At 43.7% G+C, this 17,001-nt stretch overlaps 2 protein-coding genes across 2 annotated transcripts; both read right to left on the reverse strand.

Annotated features, from left to right (window-relative positions):
• Nucleotides 1-106: 106 nt before the first annotated feature.
• Nucleotides 107-3,094, reverse strand: ppp1r27b (protein phosphatase 1, regulatory subunit 27b). Its single transcript, XM_037471501.2, has 3 exons — nt 1,429-3,094; nt 1,161-1,311; nt 107-675 (listed from the first exon to the last, which is right to left on the reverse strand). The coding sequence occupies exons 1-3, from the start codon at nt 1,649-1,651 to the stop codon at nt 552-554; spliced, it is 498 nt and encodes a 165-aa protein (XP_037327398.1). The 5' UTR covers nt 1,652-3,094; the 3' UTR covers nt 107-551.
• Nucleotides 3,095-3,725: 631 nt separating this feature from the next.
• p4hb (prolyl 4-hydroxylase, beta polypeptide) lies at nt 3,726-12,127 on the reverse strand. The gene is made up of 11 exons (XM_037471499.2): nt 11,800-12,127; nt 9,688-9,894; nt 8,643-8,776; nt 8,348-8,485; nt 7,126-7,230; nt 6,883-7,008; nt 6,530-6,730; nt 6,323-6,443; nt 5,771-5,952; nt 4,999-5,109; nt 3,726-4,268 (listed from the first exon to the last, which is right to left on the reverse strand). The coding sequence occupies exons 1-11, from the start codon at nt 11,936-11,938 to the stop codon at nt 4,197-4,199; spliced, it is 1,536 nt and encodes a 511-aa protein (XP_037327396.1). The 5' UTR covers nt 11,939-12,127; the 3' UTR covers nt 3,726-4,196.
• Between the last annotated feature and the right edge of the window lie 4,874 nt (nt 12,128-17,001).

Raw genomic sequence — 17,001 nt, forward strand, 5'->3', positions numbered from 1 at the left:
GTGAGGCACCTGAAAGGAGCACAGCAGACAAAGTGCAGAAAATGTTTGAGAACATAAAAGTAATTCAACCTCAAAAAGAACTAATGGAGTTATGAACCGAGTGAAATAGTGCAAAAAGGTTTTTTTATTTGAAAAGGCAAAGTATAAAAAGTAAACTACAAACTACTGAATAAAGTTTTTTGCCACCAAAGTCAGCTATGACAAGCTAGTCCTAGCTTTCATAGAGCTGCTAATTAGCTGACAGTAAAACAGTTTCATGCAATTTACTTTCACTGCAGTAGAAGCTCTTGCACAACACAGTAAATCTCTACTGATGCAGTTCAGGGGAAGCCCCTTGCTGGCAGGAGGTCTCTTCAGTCGGGAGTTAGCCGACGGACTCCAGCAGCCTTCTTTCCACCACACATCCAGAGTCTTTGCCCTCTAGAGCTGAGGCCGCTTCGCACCATCAGATGGCTGGACCAACGTGGCCTTTTCCATCGATCGCCTTAGAACAGTCGATTGACCGGGCGCTTTGCTTCAGCCGAGCTTGTGGCTTCTGAAGCGACAAGTTCTCAGTCGTTGATGGCCAGCCCAAAGAGCTCCAACAGCTCCCTGTTGTCCAGGTCAATGAGGTCAGACGGTTTCTCCCCGCAGTCGTTTTCCAGCTCAGGGTCGGCGCCCAGTTCGAGAAGGTAACTGGAAGAAGCACAATACAACCTGGTTACTAAAAAGGGCACAAATGTTTGCATGTTGCCAAGTTCCTGCTATACTTCAGGTCAGTGGGGTGCAAGAATGCAGCAAATCTGCCAGCTTCTCTTAACAATGTGGCATAGGAGAGCTGTAGTGCTCAAATTACACGTTTGTTTCCCAACAGCTGTAGAGCGTAAAAACTGAAATTTTGGCTTAAGCAATATTCCTTGTAAATAGGTCAATTCATTAGCCATAAAATGCCATCTTACTTGATTCAATACACTCGGTGGTTGGTTTGGCTTCTACAGCCTTACATGCTCTATTATAACCGGTAGCTTTTGGTGGCTTAATGACTGATGATCCTCATCATTCATCACACACAATCAAGCCGTAAACTAAAATATGCTTCCCTTTTGCCTGTGTGAAATGGTTAGTACATACACATATATATATACACACACACACACATAAAGAATACTGTATAAGCTTACCGTGCAATGTGTGGGAAGCCGTCGCTGCAGGCCATGTGCAGTGGGGTCCACCCCTCCTCGTCCCTCTGGTGGACATTGGCTCCGTAGTTGACCAGCAGCTTCACACACTCCAGGTTCCCAGACAGGACGGCCTCGTGCATGGCGGCCATGCCTGCATCGAGAGGACAGGGAAAAATAACCCATCAGTTTAGAATTTACTCATTTTGTGGTTGAAAAATATGTGTAATCGCACAAAGTGTACTGTAGTAAATGCTACAGGGGCTCTTACCAGTGTGGTAGATGGTGTCCAGGTTAACTCTTCCGGCTCGTATGAACTGTCCAATCCTCTCCAGCTCCCCTTGTCGCACATAATCCAGGAAAACAATGTCATTGGGGAAGTGCACACTGCGGAGTGGCTTCAGAGAAGCAGCGTTCTTGCAGGTGACTGAAATGCCACATTCCTGGGCCTTGATTCCCATAGTTTGAGATATGGGGCAATGAAAGTATTTCATCCTGAGAAAAAAAAATTATGACCACAATACCCTTACAAAGTTTAAGTTAGACTTTCTTCAAGTCTTAAAAATCGGAGCAGAAGAGACTGTGCTCCTGCAGAGAGATGAAGTATGCTTCTCAGAGTGGCTCGCTTGCAGTCTGGTGATTCCTTGTCTATCAACAAGCCTCTCTGTGTGGGGCCTTTTATACTTTTCGTCTGGCTATTTTAAGCTAAATTTGGAAGATGAGAAGAGCTCTGGTCAGATATCGCTTGCAAGCATGCAACAAGCCTGATACAACTCCAGTGTCTCCAGACGGCCAGTAACCTCTGCTGTCACCATCCCACACTATCACCACTTAAAAATAGAGGTGACATCCCAAGAGATGAGTCGGGTTGGTCTGGAAGCTGTTGTCTTGTGCAAGCTGCCCAGCGTGTATGTTGTTTACCATTTACTGCCTGATCTTAATAAGATAATGATCTCAATCACAGATGTGAGACACAGGGTGGGTCATTTCCAAATGACTAGTTTTCAATATCAGTAAATTGGTGATGAAACACAAATAATGTATAGCACAAATGCCAAATTTGGAATACTTCCTTCAATTGAGGACAGTGGACTTAAGATGTTTTACATTCTACAAGTTTAAGACGTTGCTTCCAGCATGCTGGCGTTTAGCAGGTACAATATCTACCATTGGTCAGTCTGTGTTTTAGCAAATTAGTACAGCGGAGGAGTGGGGAGAAGATGATTAGCTGTATAGGGGTCAAAGGATGATGGTGCTTGATGAAACTTTGAGGGATCACGAGTCAGTGGGGTTGGGTCATGGACCAAAATTGTTAACGACATCAAGACCCCAGGGTCAGGTCACTATTAGCAATTACTGCTCCTTGACTTTCATAGTAAACTTAAACCAAAAATGTCAAGTTTCTTGAGACGTGTAACAGATAATTATAAAAGGGGTAGAAATAGTTCTATGTAGAGTAATGGCATTTGGCCATACCAAGTATGCAATAAGGCAGTTATCTAGAGAAAAAAAAAACAGAACTGAAGACATTTTTTTCCAATGTTTTTTTAATTATTTATTGGCCACCATTTCACGTTTTCCACATTAATTTGGATATGATGGAATGTTATATTAAGTTTCCCCCACCGCTGTAGCCGTCAAACCCATCACCTTGCTCTTCTCAAGCCTCCCCTCCATGCCAAACAACCAGCACATTTATTCTCCTTTTCATAGACAACCATAAAACCTGAACTTGTCATTCAACTCAATTTCTACGCCATACATTGACACAGCACTCAGCACTCCCTCCACACACACACACACACACACACACAGGCAAACACACACGCACAATTGCGGCAAAAAAAGGGTGTTGTGTAGAGTCAAAGGGGTGCAGGAGGTACAGTACACGTGAGGGGTGGGGCTGTGAAATAGTTTCCTCCCACTTCAGATATAACAGACACCTCTCTCAAACCAACCTGACTCGTAAACTGTACCAATCCGTCTTTAGCGACATCAGCGAATCTCTGATTAGGCATGAATGCAGTGCGACCTATCAGAACTGGCTCCAAAAAACATCCCAAGTCTGAGAGTGGGTCCAAGGGTCAACTCTGCACCAACAGGGCCAGCTGGCTACAATGGCACACCATTAAAATGAATCCTTAACAAAAAAATATGCAAAACTCATAGTGAAAGCAATTAAATAAAATGAAATCTTCACTAAAATGTTTTCCTTTAAAAAAAAAGAAAAAGAAAAAAACAGAAAAAAAAGTCAGTCAGTAGCCGTGCTGAAATGAGACAGAGACAAATTATTTGGGAATGAAGAAATGAAGAGCTTTCTCCCCCAACAAGAAAGAAAATAATTGGTCTCAGCTACAGATGGGGTGGGTCCTTTGTGCTACACTGGACAAGCTCAATTGGTTATTTTAGTGAAGTCAAAATAAACAAATTATAAGATGTCCCCCTGTCCCCTGAGAGAGCCATTCTTGTCAACAAACCACAACGATCCTCTGGATTTCCATCATTGGGGAAAAAAAACAAACAAAAAAACATTGGCGTCAGCCCCCCCAGCCCCCTTACCTAAAAATACTGATTACCTCATACCCACACTGAACAATAACAAGGTTTTTTGTTTTTTAAAGAGGGGAGCGAATTGAACAGAAAAATAATCAACCTTTTTGACGACTGCATCTCAATGCCATTTTTACATTTGGTTTAAAATATACAAGGCAAACAGCTGATGTGGATCTTTGTAGAGAAGGCATTGAGGTCTCCAATAGAGGTGTTGCGCTGTTCCACAGTGTCCCCCGAGGTGGGACGTGACAAGTCTGGTCCAGGTTTGGAAATGTGGCCGGCAAAAAAGGGCCCACCACGCAATGATGGACTGACTGACCAACAGGTGGGCTGGCCAGGAGGCAGGCTGCTGACAAGCAGTTTAAGCGGAAGTATTAATGTTCACAGGACAGGGAAGGTCCACAAGGAAGTGAAGGTAGTGATGGTGACTAGTTGGAAGGGTTGGGGCGGGACTCGTCTCCTCTCTCTCACACCTCTGCCAGGCTCTTACAACTCGTCGTGTCCATCGCCCTCCCCATCAGAGTCCGTGCCCTGTCCCTCGTCCACATCCTCCGAATCCTGAAGAGCAGAGAAAAGTGCCGTTGATCCAAATCGAATCTCAATAGGCATCAAGCATGCAGGTCTACTTAATGATGAATGCACGGGTCAGTCATCAAAACCACTAGTAGACACCTTATATTGTTGTAGACTAGTAATACACCTGTAGTTTAAGAACGGGTGCAGTATTAAAGTTATGGAAATGCAACCCACAATCACTGAAAAAAGAAATTGTGTTGTTACTACACAACAGCAAACAGCATTAAGTCTACATGTTAGTAGTTGGATCAAAACAGTTTATTTACATAAACATCTAGCCATATATAGTACGCTAGAAAGGTGCAAGAACCCTGTTTATTGAAAACAAAGCCATTTGGGGTAATGAAAACACTCGCCCCAAAAACAAGAATCAGTCCAGCAAAGGTTTAGAACAATGAGCCTCTTAATCCTCATACTGCAGTTACAATGTAGCACCAGCTGTTTGGGTCCCGGTCTTCTCCAGTTTCCCTCATTCACAGCTGCCTCTCAATATGAATATGTCCCGTCTGGTTTTAGGTATCACTACATAAACTAAACAGAGTGTGTTTTGTCATTTTGTGTGAGCATACTGCTTCTATTATTTGGTATCAACAGAATAATACAGGTGGATCTAATAAGCAACATTCATTAATGCTCAGACAGCTGCTTCCATAAGTGAGATTCATTCTTATAGGGCTACCACGTGAATTAATCTCAGTTAAGACGATGTTACCTCCAGATCGTCGTCATCATCGTCTCCTGCAGGGGCGCCGCCGTCCTTACCGCCGCTCTCAAGGAACTTGGTGAAGCCTTCAAGTGTTCTCTCCCCGTTGTAATCAATCACCTATTGTTCAAACACATCTGATTAAAGTCTAAGATCATGTTTCATCACCACAACAAAGGGAAAACACAAATGCATGGGTTTAATTTCAGAAACAAAAAAGCTGAGTCTCTGCACTCAACTTTCTTTAAAAGCAGTCGATAAAGTTTGGTGCTGTCTTCAAAAGGGGGCATCAAATTTAAATCTGGCCATAATGACCTGCTGCGAAGCACCACTGTACCGCTATCCTTATTTAGCCTTCTCTTGGGTCTTCTGAATCAGACTGGGGTCACAGGCTAATCCTCGGACTCACCAGGAGACTGAAGGCTGGAGCGTGAAATCCTGGTCAATGAGGGGGTCGCTTTGGAGGCCAACGAGCTCAGATTTCAGCATATTGTTAGCGCTTCTAAATCAAGATATACTAATGATGATTGGGAATTGTTTGGGATCCAAATTAACCCCTCCAGATCTATATAACCCACAATTCCAAAGAAACTAGAGGTCTAACACGATTATTACGAGTGGGGGTGAAAGAAGGATTATAGCTCAGTGAACGCAAATGGAGATAAATACTAAAGATATGCAAGAAGATGCCAGAGGAGATCTCGCTCTCTCTCGCTCTCTCTTGCTGTGGATCAAATGTAACAGTAATAAGATATTGCAAAGAAATTGAGTGAACCCTCACCGTGCGGTCATCTCCTGCAGGGAAGAACTTTAGAGTGGGAAAGCTGTGGACTTTGACTGAGTCGATCTCATTGGCTGTAGAGTCCATCTTAGCCACGATGATGTCAGCGCTGTCTACAAACTTCTCCCCCAGCTTCTCCCAGATGGGAGTCAGCTGTTTGCAGTGTCCACACCAAGGTGCATCTATAACAACAAAGTAGTTTAATTGAATCATTTCAGACAACAACAAAAAAAAGACAAAAAAAAAAAAGACAAAAAAATGATTAGCTTCAGCTCATTTAGATACTGACCATTCAAGATCTGTCATGAGTTTTCCTTGTCCGTTAAAAACAAGTTCTGGTTAATAGGGAAAGTTTGATTGGAGACAGAGCTACACAACTTATTGCAATAAATTGATGGAAGCAGACAAACTCTCTATGAACATGCCCCATGCAGGCTCAACTATTGGCCTTTGAGTCAATATGGAGAATGTGTCTCAGAAACCTTTCCAAATCCCCCACCTAAAAGCAACTGTGCTTTGACGACAACAATGATGATAAAACAAGGATCTTACAGAATTCAACAAAGACGTTCTTAGAAGGATTGAAGGCGATCTCCTCAAAGTTCTTGCCGACCAAAATCTTGACAGGGTTTTTGTCCCAGTCCTCAGGGATGTCTTGGCTCATGAGGTGGGGCTGTGAGAGAAGAATGAACTCTGCATTACTAAAGTGTATCTGCAACATACGTGTTATGGCACAAGTGACCACTCTTCTCCCTTTACCTTGAGTTTGCCATCAATGAACTGTTGGCAGAAACTGATGATGGCCTCTGATGTGATGGCATCATTTTGGGGCTTGTACTTAGTCATCTCGTCTTCCAGTGTGATGAGTCGGATAGCGGGACATTCCTCCTTCTTCAGGCCGAAGAACTCCAGGATGCGCTGGTTGTCGTCCACATCACTGTCGATGAAAATGTAGAGGATCTGGAAGGGGGACGGGAGGACGGGGGTTATTACATGATTCTGTCTTGACGGATCATTTTAAATATCCTGTGTTACCGACTCGAATTCTGTACACACTTATACTTGACGAGTTAAAGACAACTGCATGCAAGGTGCTTCGACTCTTCACCCACCTGACCCTTGAATCCCTCTGCTGCTTTCTTGAACTGGTCCATCTTGTCCTGGAAGTCTGAAGCAGTTTTGGGCAGGAACATCAGAATGTGAGACTTGATTTCTCCTCCGAAGATTTTAGGGGCGGTCTGAAGACAAAAGATATTGAAATTGGACATGTCAGGGTATTACTTATACATCTTATTGTCAGGGACAGTAGTGTAGGTAAGAGGCGTAATGGTTGTGTTCGGGTGCACGGTCTTTACCTGCTCTGTGAACTCAATAACCAGGGGCAACTGGTTGGCTTTGACAAAAGCCAGGAGGTTCTTTTTGGTCAGCTCTCCATCAAAGGTATTGCGCCCTTCATCAAACTGTAAAAGGAAAAACAGCCAAGTTGAAGACCAAACATAGATTTACCAGACAGACCACTTTAATATCTCCCGGTAAATGACGGTAGACTTTCATTAAGAGTTAAGAATAGCAGCCAAGCAGCCCTTACTGGCATACAATGGGAAAACAGACATTTGGCCATTGGCATGCCGCCAGCCTCTGGCCCACTGACCAAGGCCAGGAAACTTAAGCCTCAAACACTGTTGCAATAAACAAGTGAAAGACTCCAGCTGTTTATTTGAGACTAAGCGCCAGCTTTGAAACAACAAGCCCACATGTCAGTGGTGTTTGTTTCAGGTAGAGTTATCAACATGGATCAGGGGCCAGACAATGGCAGTGGGAAGACTGAGGCTTGGTCCATATGCCAAAATGAAAGAACATCATCCATAACTCAAAAGGGACGGAGAGCAGAAAAGCACTGGGATGTACAGAGTTTACTTTTTCAATAGCTGAAAGAAGCTGGGGGTGAATTATTATATACGTTGTAACAACAAAAAGACAATATAAAATGACTAAAATCAATCGCGTTACAAGAACCCTTGTGGTCATATTTAAGCCAATGTAGCCGAGCATTCTGAGCACATGGTGGGAAATGATATTCAAATCACTGGGATGCAAGAACAGCATCACCTCGTTAAAAAACAAAAAAAACACAGCTCTTTGCAAACATCACCAATAACTCAACAAACTGAGGCTGAGCAACAGGCCCAAGGGGAAGGCGCATGTCTAAAATGCTGAGATTAGTAATAGAGAGCAGATACTGGGAGGTGGACAGGATCACATTACCAGAGCAGAGATCAAAAAACACTGGGATGTCTCCAGCGGTTTCTCAGTAAACGCTCACATGTGACCGAGTGTTTGATAGGCCAATGCCAAGCTACAAATAACCCATTAACAATACGACCAGAACCGGGTAAACACTCATCACATATCAACCAATTAAGAACCTGCAGCTCAAATGTAATTTAACAACAAGACAGTATGTTTGAATATACATCAATGTCATACTGGTTTGTTTTATGCTCCATGCAGCTTCTATATCACAACATCTAAAAGACTACTGGAACAGTGAAGAGAAACTCAAGGACTTGAAGTCACCTTCTTGAAGAGGACAACGCCATCCTTGGTCACCTCGAACTTTGAGAAAATGGCATCGTCACTTGTCATGGCAAAAGGAATGTCGTCTGAGGTTTCAGCTGCTTTTTCGTAGTCCTTAGCACCGGCAGAGTCCGCATCCTACAATGCAAGAAATACTTGATGAAAAAGTAGCCTTTTCTCAAAAAGTGAAGGGTCTGCGCAAAATATATTTAGAAAATCACAATAAAAACCAAGGAAGGAGCTTTACTACAAGATTGACTAATAATAGTTGGACGTTGAGAGATCAGCATATTACCTTAAAGAATCCGATGACTGCCACCTCATTGTCAGCGATCAGAGCCTCGGCCTCTGAGACTTTGGTGAGGGTGACAACGGCCGGGCCAGTGCGCTTCTTCAGCCAGGCGACGATGTCGTCTGCCTGCCTGCCAGCTGCAACGCAAGAGAGCACAATATCTCAAGCACTCGCACAAACGCTAAACTACACGATTGAAGCCAAATGTGCCCGCTTCATGCTTTTTGATGGAAGTAGGATACAGCTTTCTCAGAAGTTGAACAGAGCAAAGACAGATTTGGATAACGGTGACCTTAACATAATTACTGTAGTGCCACAGGGGTGCTTAACTTACACTGCCTATGCTGCGGTCAAACAGAGTATGTGCAGGCACAGAGAGACCCTTTTCTAGCATGACCTAAATATTTCTACCTTTCTTTGGAGTAATACTGTCACTTTTAAACAGACTTGGCTGTTGGCCTGAACCGATGATTCAACACTGTACCAATGTCACTACGAAACATCTTGTTTTACAGATACGTCACTGAGGTTTTTAAAACATATTTTATTTCTTTATTTTGTTAACCGTTAACTTTTGCAACTCTACACCCAACCTACTCTCCCCCTCCTTTCCTAACTTAGACTGGCCCAGACCAGCAGGGAAGGGGGAACGTGTGGAATTGCACATCTCTTTTCTGGCTCAGAATCAGCAGGGAGGACTGTGCAGGGGAGGCCCATCCCACATTCCATCTCAGTCTGCCTGTTCAACGCTGATTGGACAACTTTGCATTCATGCTGCTGTGCAGATCATGTTACCTGGCTGAAGACAGCCAATAGGGCTCGTCTTGGGCGGTCACAACAGATTCTTTATGGAATCTATGAACCCTCTAATAAGAATACATTATGAATTTATAGTTGCATACTTTGCTATCACAGGCGTAATGATTACATCTTTATGTGTAAAAAACCCTCCCCTTTATTGATATTGCAATAAATTGAACCTCTAACTTTTAGGTAACACATCTCATGTAAGGGGGTCTGTACAAATAGAAACCACATTAATGCTCACCAGAGTACTCTTTGGGTGACGCCTTCTCTCCGCCCTTGAAGTACTTGATGGTGGGGTATCCCCGGACGCCATACTCCTGTGCCAGCTCGGTCTCTTCTGTTGCATCCACTTTACCCAGGCGGACCGCTGAACCCTCGGCCTTTAGGATGCCGGCGGCCTTGGCAAACTCTGGACCCAGGGCCTTGCAATGACCGCACCATGGGGCATCTGCAGGAGGTCATGTCAGGGGGACATTTAGCAGAGTACTAAACAAAATTTAGCATTGAAGTTGATAAAAATGTTTTAACTAGGAACACTTCTCTATCATCGTCAGAAATTAACCCCAAATTCAATGATTGGATGATCATCTACAGAAAAACACGTCATGAAATAAAGATTGCGTAAGCTCTCAACCGATCTGTTCTGTTTATAGAGAGTTGAATATGGAGAGGAAATGATTTGTGTATTAGTCAATGGGCAAATTACCAATATCTAATAAATGATTACCTGTTCAAACATTATATTTTTTTATCTAAGCTACTTTAATGTGAGGATTGACATTTTTCTACTTCATTAAAAATACGATTTCAGAGAGCTGGTCAAGAAAAAACGAGTTGGCGATGTCAGCTTGAGCTCTGGAAAGTAGTGATTGCTACTATACAATTTTCTGAAATGTTAAAAACTAAAATTCAACAACATAACATTATTGAAACACTGATGATGAAAATAACTAAGTTGCAGCACTGTTATTAGATCATATAAAAGACAGAGCAAACAGTCATTTACATGAGTCCTAGTTATAGTAGTAAAATGTTATTTTCCCTTTGTACATTAGTCTCCAGTACATATTTTAATGAAATACGTTTGATATAGTTTGACCAAAGCCAACCACCATAAAATTATTGAATTACTACTGTGTAATGTTTAAGCAATGGTGTCCAAGTCTACATAGCAAATGGTGGACACCACGGATAATCATCTAATCAGTAATGCCACGTCACACAAAATGACCTGCATTGCATCACCTGAAGTTCTGGACAATAAATCGTCATTGTGCCAAACCAGTGCACAGATTAACTTTTGCTAAGTACACGTCAACCTAAATCCACGTCGCACTCAGGTCCCGCCCAGTGGACAAATACGTGGAGATGGGAAGGAGGAGGAAGGGGGAAAAAAAGCTTCATCCCTCCCACCTCGAGCTCATTGGCGAATCTCCCCACGGCCATTTCTGTGAGTGGCCCACTGGTCTGTCCGATCAAAAGCAAGACAACAGTCTGACTCAAGTATGGTGTTGTGTGTGGGCCTGCGGGCTATGAAGAAGTAGAACTCATTAATGTATGTGCTGTGAAACTCGCACACACGACCCGTGAATAATGGAAATGAGTCGCGATTCGACATGAACGTGACAGCGCACGAGAGGTCCGGCCTGCACAAAACCCCGAAACCACAGCAGGCAAAAGAGGCGTAGAAGCCCCGCGATAGCGCCTCACATTATACTCGAGTCCTCGAGCGCCTCTGGGGTTACTGACCGTGCAACGTTATTGACGTATACTATTACTACTCCAGCGTCTTTTATCCCGAAAGCCAAAAAGGGTGACCGTGCACGGCCTCCGCCGGTTTTCTCAAATGCGCAATCGGGTGCCTCTTAGCCGACGTGGTCTTCGAAATGCCGAAGTTAAAGCGAGTAAACGTCTACACCGGAGCAGCGATCTGATTTAACGCGAACATTCACACAAGTGAGGAGTTCAGTGCGCTGCGGCCGAGTGTCGTAACCGTGTCAGAATACGGGTCAGTCGGTCGAAGACACTCGCGTGCTAGTCAACGTCAGGTTTACTGGAAGACAGCGTCGGTCTCCCGCAGGCTGATAAACAATGCCCCGTGCATTTGTACTCTGATTAAACCACAGGCCCGCTGGGGTACCCGGATGAAGTAACGTTAGATGCGACGGGGCGCTTCGTCTGCGAGCTAACCCCGCTAACGGCAGCAACTTGTCACAAGTGTCAAAGTTCCATGCTAACGTTAAACGGGGCTAAGCGGGGCTAACGCTAGCTAGCCGGGGGACACCGGCGAGCCAGCCAGCCAGCCAGCCGCCGGCCAGGGGGGGGGAGACGTCGTAGCTGCGGGTTTACTCACAGAATTCCACCAGGATGTTGGGGTGAGCCTGGAGAGCCTCGTCGAAGTTACTTTTCTTCAACACCAGGACATCTTCTTCCTCGCCAACCTCGGCTCTGACGGCCACGACCAGTGTGCAGATGAGCAGAAACTTCCACATAGTTACTCTCGAGTTTTTTCCCCTTTTCTTCTTGACGGGAGAGAGGCGGAGAGCTGCAGACGAACGGGTCGGCTGCCAAACTGTTGTTAGTGCGGCACTTGTCGTTGTTTAAGGTCGAGGGGGGGGGAGAGAGAGTTGCTGGTATTTTGTGTCTACAGCTACTAACGTGGCACCGCACACAGAAACCGGAGGAGGGGAGAGCGGGCGTCGTGCGCATGCGTATTTATCAGGCCGAAAGCTGCTCGTGTTGAATTGTGACTGGACCGCTGCGGCCTGCACCTGGAAGTGAATGAGTGGCGCTCCCTGCTATCTAATGGCATTACTACACATCAGCCCTGATTTACAGTGCACAGACTGCAACACAGCACACACGGTTAGAACACAGCTGTAATCACATTGTTTTCTTTTTGGCTGTACATGCGTGTGAAAAACGGTGTGTGCCATACATCAAATCAGTAAACCTAATTTAACTTCGAGATTTACAATGTTTTTCTGATGGTTACTCGTTTTCTATGCATATAATTCTAATTCATTGATTCATTGGGGTTGTTTTCAGAAATAAATAATATATTTTTGGGGAAATTAAGGGATGTTAAGTTAACCCCCACCTTATCTTGAGTTAAGCTGCAAACAAGTAAGTCTGATTTAGCCGGTCTTATCTTGCCTCGTTCCTTCAAAAAAACAAGTTTTCTCTTTTCTTTTAATATGAGCAGAGAGAATAAAACCCCTTTCACCCGTGGGTGGTCAAAAACTAGGAACCAAATCAGTCGTTGAATACTGATGTTTAAGAAGATGTAAGACAGAATATCACAAAGGCCCCTCTTGTCATGTAATTATATTACTCATTTTGACTCTTAGTCTGTATTGCTCAATCAAAAGCCTTTCAAGACACAGGCAACTTTCTTGTTTACTTCGGAAGGATATAGCTCTCAAAAACCTAGATATAATTTTATATAAGGTATATATTATTATTATTACATTGTCTACAGTAGACAGAAACTGGCTCCTGTTATCCTGTTACTAGACAGTGGTAGAGACTGACTGCACCAGTTCAGTGCTACATGAGGATCTCTTTTCATATTCGAATTAACTGCATTTTTAGAAACTATATTCTCAGTCTTTACATTTTAAACCATTGAACTCAGCAATAGCTGTAAAACGCCAAGTCATGTTTGAGATTTCGATTTCATGCAGACAGGCTGCAAAGGAAGAATTTTGATCAAAAGTTGGTTTAGTTTCCTGGCAACAAGGTAATGTCAAGGCAAATTCATATTCATCCTTAGCTCCCATCAGTATACATCTCCATCTTTGGAGCTGTTATGAAATGTGATGTGATATGGTTTCCTTGTAAATGATAAGCTACGGTTTATCTGAAGTCTGTGTACACAGAGTGCAAAGGAAATGACTGCGTACTGTGGACTGGTAATTACTAGATTTTGTCAATATTTTACAGAGGCAGGTTTGGTGTGGTGTGTGTCAGTTGTCATTTCAGCAAACACCGGACGCAACCTGCAACCCTCCCCACCGACACCTCCAATCAGCAGGGAAATCCGGCAACCTATTCTCTACCATCACCACCACCACCAGTGTCTGGACTCCCAAAGAGGGGGATATGCTTCATCTGATCTCGGCATCCTGGCCCCTGGTCCATCCGACGGCTGGATGGAGTCCAAGCCCCAACGAACTTTGCATGTTTAATACTCTGGCTAGTATTAATAAATCATTGTTAAATGTTCAGAAGTCTCTCCGGATTGAAATGAAGATTCAAGAAAAATAAAATGAATAGTATAAGGGTCAAGGTTCCTGAGTTCTTTAAGCTTTTCTGATGAAATCGGCCACCTGTGGCAGAAGAAGAAGCTTGAGACAGCGTTAACAGGCTGTAAAGTTGCGAACTGAAAAAAAAATGAGCGGAAATAATCTAAAATGCTGCCTTAAGCTGAGGGAAACGGCAGCATTTGACGTAGCATCATCTAATCGATCTAGGTTATCAATCTATATAAATATTACCATATATTGTTTGATTTTAGCCTCTTTCAGTAAAAATAGTGTAAAATAGAGAAAATGCATGCCTAAATGTTCTCTTGTGCAACAGTGGATATTATTTTTTGGCGAATGTTCATATTTGGATCAATTTGATGGACTGGCTGACCAACACACCAAGCACCAGACAGTAATTTAAAGGCCGCGTCAATAGTTTGGCAGAAAAGGCAACATATCTTATGACATATGTGTATTTCAAGGTAATATCTTATTCCCGCAAAGTAACTAGTAACATGGCATTTAAAGATACTATATGAATGAAGAACACATCTGTATCTTCAAAATAATCAGGAGATCCCGAGAATAACTGATCCACAGAGACATAAACAGCACGCAAAAAGGAAATGTAATTGTTATGTATGTAATACGCAGGATGAGAGATGAGGACACGCTGATCCATGTATGCAGCGCTTGAACTGATGTTTTGACCAAAATGGTCATAAAAGCTTAATGGGATGTTAATGATGTAGGCAGAGACAAACCGAGAGGGGGAAACAAGTCCACCTCTGAATAAATCCATTAAGCGCAATTGCAGTTGCCATGCCAACACCGCCACTGCACTCCTTGAGGCTAACAAAGGCCGGACATTCAATCACTGGGCACTCTTAAAATGAGGCAAGTTTTAAAAAAATGCAGGCGCATGCCTGAAATTAGAGTGTGCCAGCGTGTTCATACCATTCAAAATGTGTATCATTTGAGAGGATGCCACTCAAATGTATCTTTACATTTATATTTTGGTAAATATAATTAACTACCATAGATTCAGATTTAAAAAATGTCCTTGAATGCATCGAACAGCCTGTTTGTATTTTCAAAAGGACATTGGAATAACATGATTGTGTACGCACCATCTTTGAGAGTATCACAGATGTGCGTCTTCACGAATGAGTCAGTTGATGAAAATGTTATTCATAAGTACATCCTACTACGCATAGCAGATGAGCAGTGCCATTAGGCAGTGCCGGCTGTGATTTTTGCATCACTTATATTTTATTTGAATTGGCATAAACATACAGGTACATACATGAAATGTGGCCTCTACATCTGACCTCAGCACAAATGACTCCTCGCGTTCATCTGCCGCCGTCTTTCCTCTGGACCTACGCAGGCCCTGCTGCGGTTCTTGTTGTGGAAGGGTCTTTGGGGACGAGGCGGTTAGGGGGAGAGGAACAAGGAAAGAAAGATGTTGTGTTGAAGGCCCTCCTACCAGCTGTCTCCCTCTGACGCTCACGGAGACGGTTGTCGACCCGGGTGGCTGGAGATACATATGTTGATCAAGCCCACTGGGTTAATCCCCGCACAATGGTCTCATTAATGGTTTCATTCAGGGAGTTCTGACAAACTCTCTTGAGGGCCTCCTCATTCCAGCCGCTGTCAGCAGCAAGGGTGCCGAACTCGAGAGTCACTTTTGGCGACACTGTGGGAGCCTTGACGGAGGGTGAAAAGTCTAACAGTATGGTTCTTACTGCGGAGGGGATGATCGAATACTTTCATCATCCCTTCCGTGAAGCGGGAACAGTTGTAGCAGACAGAGGCTTGTTTTTCCCAGGCTGCTGTTGCCCAGGACAACGCAGCTCCCCTGAGGTAGCTCAGCAGGTAGGAGCTTTTGGCTCGTTCAGCGGTATATGTGCGAGGACACCACCAGCGTAAGGCACAGGAGCAGGGACGAGCGGATCAGGGGGCAGAGGAGAGGGGTTGCTGGCCGCCTGGGAAGGGCCAGGGGCGACGTGTGAGTTCTGGGCTGCGAGTTGGCTGTGCAGGTTCAACAAGGTCTTGGACAACTCCGTTACCTCACTTAACAAGGCTTTCAGGATCTGGCTGTATTTTGTCGGAGCAAGATTCCTTGATCAGCGAGGGCTTGGAGGAGGCCATCTAGAGAGGGTGCTGCTGCTGCTGCTGCTGCTGCTGGGGTCATGTTTGCATGCAGATGTGCACCTGAACAGGTGAACCACGCCGCAGACACATGGGGAGAGAAAGGAAAACAGTAAGAAAGGATCATGCTGCAGAGCCCGAGAGAGATCTGAGTTATGCAGGGTTCATGGGCAGAGCAGCAGGGGAACCGGGACCAGGGATCTGATGACAGACAGAGGAGTACTGGAAAAAGGTTCAACAAGTAATTAAATTGCATGGAGAGCACTGGTTCAAAGGATAGCAAGTAGTGGCACGCAGAGTGGAACCGGCAGAGCTGAGGATTTGGAAATAGATAAATGAATAAATGGAATTTACAGTACATACAATAACAAGGCATATAACAAATAAATTAAGAAAAGGAAAGATATATATCTCAGAATAATTAATACAAACAATAAAAAATACAAATAAGTTGCACAAGACCAGTGCGCTCTCACTTTACCCATCTTAGAACTTCATTTTGATCTCAACTAAACATCTTTCAAGTTTTGTGAGTGCATCTTTTACAATTGGGACACTCTTAAATTGACAAAATCTTTCTACAGACAGACAGACATTAACACCTGCCAAATTACTCAAACCCTGCAGTAGTTTTAGTAGCTCTCTCCAGGACCATGTTTGGCCAGGTGAGCACATGGTGGCATGTGTGATGCGCTGGGAGCTGCATGGTTGGTGGTTTGAATCCCGGCTGCCTCATGTGCCATGTTGAAGTGTCCCTTAGCAAGATACCTAACCACCAATTGATCCCCAGGCAAAATGTAATGCATGGGTTTATAATGCAAGTCGCTTTGGATTAAAGCGTCAGCTAAATGAAATGAAAAATCCCAGTACCAACCACATGCTGATGTAAATATTTTTCATTTTGGTCTAAGTGAAATATGTTTACTTATGTTTTTTCATACTTTTCCATTATTTTATATTAATTTCTGCTAATTGCAATCTTTGCCTTATTTTCAATGTTCCGTTAATGTAATGAGAATAGATATATAGGAATATGATTGAGGCAATGGCGCCACCTTGTGGTAAATACGAGGTAAATCACACAGCACTCCAACAACCTCACAGGATGGAAACGCACCTTTTTTGGTTGTGTTCAAATAATGAAACCCTAA

This window comes from Pungitius pungitius, chromosome 9 (genome assembly GCF_949316345.1).
Source record: "Pungitius pungitius chromosome 9, fPunPun2.1, whole genome shotgun sequence".
Taxonomy (NCBI): domain Eukaryota; kingdom Metazoa; phylum Chordata; class Actinopteri; order Perciformes; family Gasterosteidae; genus Pungitius; species Pungitius pungitius.

Bases quoted from the DNA above. Each gene is read 5' to 3' on its own strand.
- ppp1r27b (XM_037471501.2), bottom strand. From the start codon at position 1,651: ATGAAATACTTTCATTGCCCCATATCTCAAACTATGGGAATCAAGGCC. The intron at 1,312-1,428 runs GTAAGAGCCCCT...CTCTCGATGCAG, and splicing joins GGACACCATCTACCACACTG to GCATGGCCGCCATGCACGAG. The intron at 676-1,160 runs GTAAGCTTATAC...TGCTTCTTCCAG, and splicing joins GGCTTCCCACACATTGCACG to TTACCTTCTCGAACTGGGCG.
- p4hb (XM_037471499.2), bottom strand. From the start codon at position 11,938: ATGTGGAAGTTTCTGCTCATCTGCACACTGGTCGTGGCCGTCAGAGCC. The intron at 8,777-9,687 runs GTGAGCATTAAT...CTTGCGTTGCAG, and splicing joins GTCACCCAAAGAGTACTCTG to CTGGCAGGCAGGCAGACGAC. The intron at 8,486-8,642 runs GTAATATGCTGA...CTTGCATTGTAG, and splicing joins CAGTCATCGGATTCTTTAAG to GATGCGGACTCTGCCGGTGC.